At 41.4% G+C, this 12,268-nt stretch overlaps 1 protein-coding gene across 1 annotated transcript; it reads right to left on the bottom strand.

Moving 5' to 3' along the window:
- Nucleotides 1-2,631: 2,631 nt before the first annotated feature.
- On the bottom strand, nucleotides 2,632-11,790 carry cetn3 (centrin 3). Its single transcript, XM_080742745.1, has 5 exons — nucleotides 11,709-11,790; nucleotides 10,673-10,808; nucleotides 10,238-10,352; nucleotides 9,083-9,274; nucleotides 2,632-4,882 (listed from the first exon to the last, which is right to left on the bottom strand). The coding sequence occupies exons 1-5, from the start codon at nucleotides 11,723-11,725 to the stop codon at nucleotides 4,839-4,841; spliced, it is 504 nt and encodes a 167-aa protein (XP_080598871.1). The 5' UTR covers nucleotides 11,726-11,790; the 3' UTR covers nucleotides 2,632-4,838.
- Nucleotides 11,791-12,268: the final 478 nt, after the last annotated feature.

Below are 12,268 nucleotides of genomic sequence, written 5' to 3'. Positions count from 1 at the left end.
TGAATTTTCATTTCTTGGAATTCTTTCATGAGTGCATGAAAGGAAGACAGAGTCTCTCCCTGCAGATTCAGGGACAGATCCTGAAACGCTTCATCGAGGCTGCAATTCAACGCGGCAAACTCGCCGGCGTCTTTGGAGGACAAAATGGTACGCTTGACCAGGCCCTTGAAGGTGTATTTTGTGACAACCACCACAGCTGACTCGAGTGTGGTCTGGATGTCCTTCAGGACTTCCTCCAACTCGGGAGAGATGTCCTCCAGTTTGATTCTCCTGACCACTTTCTCCAGCTGTTTCACACGGTTACTCAGACGCTGGCACCGGTCCTTGTTGGCCTTGACCTCCTTACAGAGGCAGTAGATTTGTTCAGCTGTGCTAAAAATGGTTGTCACAATGAAGGATATGGGTTCTACCACATTCATGACATTAATGAAAGCCTCCATGACTGACTGCTAAACACGAGAGAAGGGAGAAAGGAGTACAGTCAAATACTATGTTTTTCTGTTTAGGGCTGTAACTGAACAAACACTATCACAATGATTACTGTAGACACAATATAGAGCTTTAACAATAAGAAATACATTTAAAAAACCACTTACCTTTTTCACGCACTCTCTTATAAGGAGATCATTTACCTATCGTGAGTGTCGATATGCGGGACGCCTGTTTTCACCCATGTCACACTGCTACTAAAATGAAACTATTTCTCATTTTGTCTCAGTACCTGACTGACAGGTTTGTTTTGGTGTCAGTGAGCCTCATCGTTGGACGCTGATCTGACAGACACACCCATGGAGAGATGGCAGATTTATATCTTTTGTTTAACATGCTTGATTCAATTAAACTCTAGATCACCAGAGAGGGAATAGCATTACATGGACGGTAAGATACGAGTGTAGGTCTCCCCTGAAATATTGATTGATTGAATTGATTGCATTTTTGGACAGTTAACAAGTACAGATGTATGTTAAAAAAAAGGGGGGGGGACACTATTATTATTAGTTATTTAAAACTTGTTTTAAAAGCAACGGTTCAAAAGGAAGTTGGTTTTCCATTGTACATCTCTCTCATTGTCTCTTTTCATGCAAGATATGTTTTTAAGCCTGTTAAAATAACACGAGAGGTATCCCCTATAGGCTACAGCAGGTTAATAACAAAATGATGTGTGAATATGGTCTAATGTCTATGGTAAAAATGCCAGCACCGGGTTCAAATTTGTGGTAGAAGAGGAAAGTCACATAGTGCTGCTTTGTCTTATGTCAAAACACAATTAGGCTTACTCTAGAAGCATACAGCCAATTCAGTTTGGCTTATTGTGGTATTGTTGCTTCTGCTTCAATCAAATCAAAGATGAAAGCATTGGCAGTGCACTAGATTTACATGGCCCTTAAAGGCATAAACAGCCAGATAACCGCATGGCTGATTCTGAATGTATAGCAATGGAAATGTCCCCCTCTAGTGGCTAAATGAGGTGTGAACACAAACACAACATTAATACCCAAATCAGTTGAATACCAGTAAGACTCCCTAATCGGGAGATAAGCGACCGTAGGTGGCTTATCTCCACAAATAGGGCAAAAATGTGTTTTTCCAAAATCTTCCTGATCCATGTTGATGACATGAGTGTAGACATGCTGTGTAGTGATATTCGTGATTTTAGGGCAAAAACTGTAGGAGCAGTGTCCAAAAATGTGTTTTAAAAATCGGCCTGAAGGTGGCGCTACAATAGGGCCATGTGAGAAATGAGGGGTGGGGTCTCCGCGTTGCCTTGGCGGACGAATAGGTACCGGCCCCGGCTCTCCCGGACGCTCCTAGCCCGAGTTACGGCATTTTATGTAAATTTTTGCACATTTGGTCATTTTTTACATCTGGGGGTCCCCCAGGGTCCCTGGGGCTCCGGGGGTCCTTGGAGGTTGTAGTTTGGCAGGCAAGGAGTGTGTGTGTAAAATCTGGCATGGATCGGGTCAACGGGTGCGGAGATATAAGCAGGGAAAAAGTGTGACGTGTGAGCACATTTGGTCATTTTTTACATCTGGGGGTCCCCCAGGGACCTGGGGGTCCCTGGGGCTCCGGGGGTCCTTGGAGGTTGTAGTTTGGCAGTCAAGGAGTGTGTGTGCAAAATTTGGCATGGATGGGGGCAACGGTTGTGGAGATGTGAGCAGGGCAAAAGTGTGACGCCCTACGGTCGCAATAATGAATAAGTAATGACAAAATGATTATGTCATGACAAACCATTTTATTCATTTTCTGTAAAAGAAATATTACATCGAAACTTAAATATGCAAAGTGGAATCACCAACATAAACATTTGAGATTCTATCAACCTAAGTCTCAATTTGACAATGAAGTTTAAATGTGTTTGAACGATTTTACACCAACAATGTAGACTAGAGCATCAATATGAAACAGTATAATGACATAGTCTGACAAAAATAAACAAGACGACCACAATGACGCTTCTGTTAAAATATACTCTATAGACAACATGTAACTTCAACAATCACATTTTAATGGAATACTCCCCCCCACCCCCACAAAAAAGTACTTATTTTCTATCAATTACTAACCCCATTAAGCCTTGAATATGATTTATTTCGTTTTTTTTGTCACATTCCTGAGCCTATAACCTTTTTTAGTTAAATAGGAGACCAATCTTAAAGAGATAGTTGAACCCCCAATTTCTTTTCTTTTTTTCCCCTATCAATTACTGACACCATTGAGATTATTTTTTTGTGTGTTTTTGTCGCATTCCTAAGCCAATAATTTGATGACCAGTTGTGGTTCCCTATGGAGACATAAAGGAGACTCTTTGTGTCTCCATAGGGAACTACTGTCGGTCATTATTATCATGCAATTATAATTACTAGGACCTTGCCCGGGGGTGTGCATGGATTGAATGCAGTCTCAGAAGTAATGTTGGAGAACCCAGACATAGCAGTGAGGTCATCTCCAAATTTGGGCATTGTTTCAGCATGCGGATGTTACCATGGCGGAAGAAAAGTCATTTTGAGGATGAACTATCCCTTTAACAAGAGCAATACTCTATTAAAATATTCTCTTTGAACCTGGCTCTCAGTGGTTAACACTGTTAAGAGTTGTTTTGGACTTTAAAGTATGTTCCTCTCTTGTAGAGTAATCTAGACCTCTCCTACCAGTGGTCTGGGGACCACCTGTGGTCCTTGAAGGGATTCCAGGTGGTTTCCAGCTAAATGATGGAGAGTTGGTAACCAAATGAACCCTTGTAGATCTTTAACTCTTTGATAGAGTAAAATGAAACCAAATGGACCCATAAAGTTTCATTTTAGGACAAAAAAAAAACACATCTCTGTGAATTCCAAGGCTTCACAGTGTGAGTAACTGATGAAGTCTTTTGGGTGAAGTTTTCCTTATATAATATAAACAAAGTTAGAGGAACTTGTAAGAGTCTAACATACACGTTTTGATCTTCCACTGAATTTCTCAATTGCCCTTAATGGGGTGTCAGTGATATTTCTTTTGTTCAAATATAAGTGCAAATATGGAAATAATTCCATATTCTGAGAGTAATAATCATTGTTATAAAGTGTTTGTTAATAAAGAGTAGGATCCATTTGATCCAAAGTGAGAGAACTCATAAATCTCTCTCTCCCAATAGGATAAAATTGCCATCCTGACCTGAAAATGTGTTTTATTTAGTATTAAAGAGCTGGAGTGACACTGATCAAACACGCATAGCAATTATTACTATCAAAACAATCAAATATCAATATCAAAATAAAGAACTTTAACCTTTTAACAAAACATTTGTAGAAACAAAAACACATTACTTAGCACCCCCCTTTAAGCCCGATTCATACTTAAGCCGTGAGACACAGGCTGTGACCTTGTGGATTCACCGTTTGTTCTAAGTTCTAAGTCTAAATCAGGCATTAGGGCAAATACTGTAATCCTCCAGTATGAACTATGGAGTCCAGTCAGTCCACAAGTCATTTCGTGTCCATGGAAAAGGTACCAGTGAGGACAAAGTTGTCCATCTCCTCCAGGACACCGCTAAGCTACACGTGGAGAGGGTTGGGATCCGGAACGCCCGGAACGCGATCCAACAGTGAGGACCACAGGAGTCGCTTCCATCACATTCATAACCGTTTCCGAGAAGCCGTTTTCATCACAGCTGGTAATGTGGACTTCAAGTCTCCTATACATTTACAATACCGGTGGTTCTCAAACTTTTACATTTCAAAGACTTATCGTAATTTGGAGAGCAACTAAGGAATCAAGAGTGTTTAGAGCATTGGTTCTCAAAGGGATCCTTGAGGGAGTTCCAGGGGGTCCCCAGCTAAATGATAGTTGGGAACCAAATGGACCCTTATGGGTCTGTAACTCAAGAAGAGTGTGGTTCCATTTGTACCCTCTCAGAGGTTTTACAATATTAATTGGGGTCCCAGAGATAGAATTGCCATTAAATGGTGGTGGGTCCATAGCCTAAATTAATCCATGTCAAACAGGGCGGTCCTTGAAATGAAAACGGTTGAGAATCACTGCTAGAGCCGTAAAAAGCTTCTCAAATGGGGGTGGCGGCCTGGCATATTTTTTTCAAATGGAGGTCCGCGGGCAAATAAATGTCAATTTGGGGGTCCTTGACATGAACAAGTTTGAGAACCACTGGTTCCGAGGGAAGCGGAAGCGTTCAAATCCTAGTGGATCACCAACCCTCCACGTGGACGGGCTCAGCTCCAGCACAGCAGTCCTCCAGGCTCAGCTCTCCTCCAGGCTCAGCTCCAGCACAGCACAGCAGTCCTCCAGGCTCAGCTCTCCTCCAGGCTCAGCTCCAGCACAGCACAGCAGTCCTCCAGGCTCCGCCATCAGGAGTCTCCCATCATGATGGACAGAAACTCCTCCTGGTTAACTGGAACACAACATCAACCACATTATGTGAGTTCATTTTAAGGCCTAGAATTATTAATGCTTTAACTATTGGAAAACAGCAGATATACAAGCTCGCGCGAGCTTGTAGATCTGCTATTTTTGAAAAATCTGGATTTTTTTTTTTGCGAGTCTTTGAATATATCTTTTTGAAAGCGAACATTTGTAACTCAAATATTTGCTTCTGGGTGGTCCCCGGAACAACATATTTCGAGATGGGGGCCAAATACATGTCATTTTGGGGGTCCTTGACATGAAAAAGTTTGAGAACCACTGATTTAGAAGAAGGATTTAGACAACATTTTATAGAATCAAAAATATTCAAAGACTTACAAATGTTCACAAAAAAAAAAAAAAAATAGCAGATCTATAAGCTCGCAGCGCGGCACTCAGTGCCGCACTGTGAGCTTGTATATCTGCTATTTTTCAATAGTTAAAGCATTAAATAATTGTTAAAGTGGTTCAAATCTAAAGTGACACAGATTTGCGTTCAGGCCTAAATGGCTGAATGCAGTGTCTCTGACCATTTCCAGGCCTATGGCAATCATACGGTAGCCTGGCGGGGCCCGACGCTATATCTGTGTTCATTCCTTCCACAGTATAACGTCTGGACTTCCGTTGATTGGCAGCGAGTATACCGATTATTCTGTGATTTGGGCCAATCAGTGACTGCTTCCGCACTATGCTTCCGTACAACAAACGTAGTCTTCCTGACAACAAGTGAAAAGATTTCCCTGATTGGTCCATGTGTAGACGGTGACGTAGATGCATGCTGCAGGCTGCAGCATTTTCAAAACAACAATGGCTGCCCTCGCGATGCAAAAAGTGTAACAGTTAACGCTCTAACCATAAAACAAGCAATAAGTGCAGTTATTTCAGAGTTGGAATCAATTACAACAATTAAAAAGCAACACGGAGGATGCGCTAGTGGAGTTTATCGGCCGAAAAGACGTGTTTGTTTGCCGTTCTTCCGACTGGCTGAGAGATGGTGATTGGTTAGAGGAGTCTGTCTGTCAAGGCAAGTACTCCCGCCCACTTTTCAAGCTGCCAATAGGCTAAAGGCCAGACGTTATACTGTGGAAGGAATGAGTGAATGAACGCAGTATGACGTCGGGCCCCGCCAGGCTAATCATACGGCGCAATGATGAGACTCATAAACCAGTGTGTTATCAATGCACCAAGATGGACTCCAGCGGAGATGTCAATGACAACAAAGAACAGATCTAAACTACCCACAAAAAGTTTGGAAACGTAACTTTGGCCCAATGTATCTCCCCTTTCATAATACCAAATGGCATTGTGTTTTATATTATTTCTATATATTTTCATGACTGTGGGAGCCCTGTACTATGAATCCCCCCATTCAAAAGGGGATGCATCCAAATGTCCTCATTCTGAAGTCAAGGACTCACAAATTCATATGCTGTATGTTTGGTGATCTGTAAACATTTTGTGCCAGGGACCCCCCGGCCCAGAAGAGCAGACTTGTGTTAAAAATGTTATAGGGTGAATTGTGAGAGTGTAGATCAGCTATTTCTTGAACATTGCTAATAAATAAAAAATATAATTAACTAATTTAGCAAAAACATAACAATAATACATTCAATTCATACAGCGCTTTTCTTGGTACTCAAAGTCGCTTTACCAAAACAGACAAACAAAAAAGCAACTTTATTAACAGAATAACTAGATAAAAGGCTAAAAACTAAGCAAACAAAATTAAAAGGCAAAGAGGGCAGTTGGAATTAGGTGGGGAATGCTAGCATGGCAAGCCAGCCTCATACTGTGCATTCACTCACTCGATAAAGCGATATTATCGTACATCGTGATAAAAAACACTCACGATAATCGTATCGTGGAGATTTTATTTATCGTGATATCGTCCTCCGTCATGCACTGGGATCAATTCACCTTTTATTTGCCGAGCTGCATATCTTGTACCACTTAAACACTCTATAATTTGTAAAAGCTACTTATAATATATGTACTCGATATAGTCTTTTTTTCACTCTCCATCAAATGTCTTTGCCAAAAAATAGCCAATCTACAAGCTCACAAGTGCTATTTTTTGGCAAATGTTCCGCCCAGGATAATGGATTTCGTTAATCGCAATATCGTAAATCGCAATTTCTTTTGTCACAATAATCGTGATATGAAATGTTCATATCGTCCCATCCCTAGTGTGTGTGTGTGTGTGTGTTATTAATACACTGTGGTGGTTTTCTGCTATGTGAGAATGCAACAGTGAGAGTCTCTAGGATTTCACAATCACAAGAATCTAATCCATCTAGAAATTCCACAAATCCCTGTGTGCGCGTATGTCTGTCCTCCTTCTCATATCTCAAGGAGCGTGCAACCAATCCATTTCAAACTCGCATTTGCTTGCCGTAATCGCGAGTTTGTAATTTGCCCATCATTTCCCCACAATTCTTCGGCATGAAATAGTCAAATGAGGGAGAAGAATGCCATGTGTGGCAGCATTCCTCTCTCTCACTCGAGTGTGTCCTTGTGTGTGTGTGTGTGTGTGTGTGTGTGTTTGCGTGTGTGTGTGAGACTGCATGCACGTGCATGCCATTGCCTGCGTGCGTGTGTTAGTGAGTTGGCCTCTTTAACCCATTATAAAACCAGGATGCCTGTCACAATGTTGCAAAAATAGCAGATCTACAAGCTCATAGCGCGTCACTTGCGCTGTGAACTTGCAGATCTGCTATTTTTTGAAAAGTTGTGAAAATGTATGCAAATCTTTGAATCGAATATTTTTTCAAGCAACATTTTTTTTTTTTAACTTTAAATCTTTGCTTCTGGAGGTCCCTTGAAATGGGGGTCTACAGCAAAACATAATTTGGGGGGGGTGCTTTACATGAAAGCCTTTTGAGCACCACTGATATACTGCAGCAACTTTTTAAGAAGTCATTTTTAGAAACCGAAATTGTAGAAATTCCACAATTTTCAGATGCAAACGAGTGTGTGTGAGTGAGTGAGTGAGTGAGTGAGTGAGTGAGTGAGTGAGTGAGTGAGTGAGTGAGTGAGTGAGTGAGTGAGTGTGTGTGTGTGTGTGTGTGTGTGTGTGTGTGTGTGTCTGTGTGAGAGTGATTGAGTGAGAGAGAGAGAGAGAGAGAGAGAGAGAGAGAGGTGAGGTGAGGTCACAACCTCGATTTTAGTATTACCATTTTAATGAACATGAAGTTTGATATCAGCGTTGTTCTGAAAAGCTGAACAAACGTATCCCTATGCTCTCCCTCAGTGCACAATGCATCTGCTGCAGCCAACACTGTAATCTTGTAAACACAGCCACTGTTGGCTGACTGTATAGTCGTGACGTGAATAATCATACAAAATTAATTTGACCAATATCCACAATTGTTTCCACATAAATGGTCTCATCCGTAAAGATGAATAAATTAACATGCAATCTATCTGAGCCTTTTTCCACGCAGGTTGTAGGAAATGATGTGACACAAGTGGTTCTCAAGATGCACAGACCACAGACACCCCCAAGGGTCCTTGAGGGTACAGATATGCAACTTTGAGAGTGACCAAATGTCTAAATCTACGGTTGATTTTGGCAGGCCTTGATGGCGTCGCGACGTCCGGATTTACACTTGGTTGCATTCTGAAAATAGCAGATTTACAAGCTCAAGCTAGTGAGCTTGTAGATCTGCTATTTTCAGAGTGCTACACCCGAGCGCAACCAACCTTAAAATGACTTGTCTTTTTAGTTCGACTGGATCTCTTATTAACTAGTCCCTCTAGTTTGTATTTGTCAACAAAATTGTCAATATAATTAGTCTTAGGTGCCCTCCACACTAGGCGCGGTTGCATGCCGTCGGGGCTGCCGCTAGGATCAGCGGTGGCCGCACCGCGATGAGACACAAACACTCGCTCAGTGAGTAAACGCCGCGCGGTATTTCACAAAGATGAACACAATCCATCTCACCGCCCGCGTACGCATGCACAAACGAGCACGCTCGCGGGGGATTTCACAGGACCGTGCCCGCTCGCCTCGCCGCCCCAAAACTTCGCTGCGAGGCCGAAAAAGCCGCCCGCCTCTCATTGAAAATGAATTGCTAGGACGTGTCTAGTGTGGAGGGCACCTTAGTCTTTTAGTCATCATAGCTTAATTTTATCTAGTTTTCGTCAGTGAAAAAACACTGATGCAAACAATCACACAGTGATGACTTACTCTCTCCGTCTCCGTCGGTATCGAACTCGTCTATCATGCTGCGGAGCTCCTCGTCGGTGATGTTCTCTCCCAGCTCTCGGGCCACTCGTCTCAGGTTCCTGACGCTGATCTTCCCAGACTCGTCGTCGTCGAACAGCTTGAAGGCCTTCATCACCTCCTCCTTTGGGTCCCGCTCCAGAATGCGATCTGTGACTGTGACGAGGAACGTGTAAACAATTAGAGGTGTGCATTGGCACTGAGCCCTCACAATCGAATTCGATTACGATTCACCAGGTGACGATTCGATTCTGCGATGCATCACATTTTTCTATATTGCTGCATACCATGGCAACATTTTCATCGGTCAATACAAGCAGTCAGATATACCGAATAAGTGCTGTGATATGGCATTTTTCAAACCTCAAAAAATGTGGTCATTGAAACTTCACAGCTGTAATTTCCACCCGAGGCCAGAAAATAAACAATAAATACAAAAGGTTCGGAAACGTAACTTTGGTCAATTATTTCTCCCCTTCAGTAATACACGAATTGGAATTATTATTTGCATAGAGGTACAGCTTGTAATGATGGAAGCATTCATGGAATGATTAACTCAGCTCAACTTGTAGGTAGTGTCCACAGAATTTGCCAAAATCGCGCTCGTTTGGAGCGACCCAGTGACAGGTATGTGTTATACTTAAAACTTTGCTTGTAGAGCTGCTATTTTAGCTTTTTTTTTTTGTTGAAATGTATTTTTTCATCATGGAAACACTTTTGACGATTATGCAGCCTGAAAAGTTAGAGAACTGCCGCCTTAGAACAGAAGACTGAGGGGCGCCCGCTGGCCTACTGGTCCAGGCACATACCACAAAGGCATTGCCACATAGGCATTGATGCCTGACGGCGTCGCCGGTTCAATTCCCGATCCGGACGACCTTTGCCGCATGTCACTCCCTGTCTCTCCCCCCGTTTCCTGTCGGTCTACTGTCCTATCCAATAAAGGCATAAAAGCCCAAAAACAAATCTTAAAAAGAAAAAAAAAAGAACAGAAGACTGACATACTGGACACTGTCTGGATTCCACACGCAACAAACCAAGCAACGCTGGATACCCCAGATAGCCACAAGTAATTCAAACTAAATGAAATGATACAGGAATAACAGGACCTAAACTTACCCACTTCACTGAAGTCTTCAAATGATATTTTTCCATTTCCTTCTCTGTCATAGTCCTTCAGTATCTTCAAAACATCCACTTTCTTCACTTCAAAGCCCAGAGCACGCATTGCCACCTAAAACCCAAAAAACATTTACGTTTTTTCACGTGTTCCTAAATACTAAATGCTATTAACAACAATGGACAGACTGTTAATATAACGAATAACAAATATAAGAAATAACATTTGACTTGATTAATAATAATTCTTCAATGGAGTCATTTGAGAGTGGATCTTTAAAAAAAGAGAAGAAATATCATGATATAACACTGACAGTGTTCACAAGTCACATTAAATATCATACTGGACATTTCATGTTGTATCAACCCAGATATAGACGTAGACCCAGAGATATATCATAGAAATGTAATCAAATGGGGGTCTTTGTAGTTTACCTTAAGTTCGTGGTAGTCAATTTCATTATCTTTATCGGTGTCAAAGAGCTCAAAAGCCTCTTTGATCTCGTGTTTCTGTTCTTCTGTGAGCTCTCTTCTTTTTTTGCGTTTGCTTTTGTCCGCCGCAAGTTCAGTTCTGTTAATGAGAAATAATTTTAGTTCCTTAGTAATATATTTTGTTAACGTTACGTTACATCAGTGGTTCTCAAACAGGGGTCCTTGAGGAGTCACAGGTCTGTAAATGAGAGTGTACAAACGGAATCATTCGGAACAGATTCCACTTGCACACTCTCAGAGCTAGGATTTCATACTGTCAATTATTAGGGCACCAGAGATGGAAGATTTGATCAACTGACCTTGAGGCCTCATGCATTAGCCTTGGATCAAGACTGTCATAGATGTATTTGATCAAGTATGTGACTTTTGCTTTTGTGAAATAGAATTTAATGAATACACAGGATCACAATGAAAACAAGCCCTCAGGGATTTTTGTGTTATTTACAAACTGTTAATAAAGTATCCAATCAATCAATCAATCAGTCAGTCAGTCAGACTTGAAAATACATCTATGATTGTCTTGATCCAAGGGCAAGGCTATATGCATATCAAACTAGGGGTACTTGAAATTAAACAGTTTGTGAACCACTGTCTTGCATGACATCAGACAGTAACGTTATCATCTTTGCAACAGACAATGGTAACCGTAACCATGGATAAGTGCAGCATGTTATTGAACACCTTCACTTTAACATTATTATGAGATAGTTAGCTGCACATTTCTAATTAATTAACTCATAATTAAGTAACAGGGAGTTAGTTAATTAATGACACAATTATTAAGAGTTGAACATAGCAGATCCAAGCTCACGTGCGAGTCTCTTAAAAGCATTAATCTCTATAATCTACTTAAAACTGCTAGCTGCCCTTAGCTTTGGCCACAAATCAGTCACTTTAAAGTTTCAAATTCAACCAGAATGATGAATCGAACAGCGACATTCCAATGTGATCGATATAATATGAATGTTTATGTTGTTACCTTAGAGACAGACTCATTGTGCTGCTGACTGTGCCTTGTAACTGCTGTAAACAAAATCTAATCTGCTCATGTCCAAAAACACTTCCGCGACAACAAACGCGTCGGCTACACCGCTCATTTCCATTGGCTGTTCGCCACCATTACGCTCAGTAAAGTCACCTCTGATTTGTTGCCTGGGTAAATCAAATAAAGGCACGTTTCCCTGCCATGTTCCTCGTAACTGCCACCAGGGGTCTCTGTTTCCTGCATCATCATCGCCCTAGGAAACGACTCAGATAGATGGGATAGCAACAAAGGTTACGAAAGTATGAAAAAAAGCAAGGCACATAAACGCACATAAAAGAAGAATAGCCTATATGCATACACAAAGATATTTAAAGGGATATTACACTTTCAAAGTCATTTTATCGTCTATTCAGGCTTTTATGAACACCCTGAACAGTTTTTAATTAGCTTGATTGAATATTTAGATATTTGATGTAAATGTTACCAGGCCCTCCAGGCCCAGGGCCTCTCCCCACACACACCCATTGTAACTTCAAACTCCATTTTAACCGTGA

The sequence above is a fragment of the Nannobrachium achirus genome (assembly GCF_963921795.1).
Source record: "Nannobrachium achirus genome assembly, chromosome: 15".
Classification (NCBI taxonomy): Eukaryota; Metazoa; Chordata; class Actinopteri; order Myctophiformes; family Myctophidae; genus Nannobrachium; species Nannobrachium achirus.
The sequence above is the reverse complement of the archived record's forward strand: the minus strand, read 5'-3'. Positions and strand labels throughout refer to the sequence as shown.

Coding starts and splice junctions, on each gene's coding strand:
- cetn3 (XM_080742745.1), bottom strand. Junction 10,353..10,672: donor TTGACTACCACGAACTTAAG/GTAAACTACAAA, acceptor TTTGGGTTTTAG/GTGGCAATGCGTGCTCTGGG. Junction 4,883..9,082: donor TACCGACGGAGACGGAGAGA/GTAAGTCATCAC, acceptor GTTGTGTTCCAG/TTAACCAGGAGGAGTTTCTG.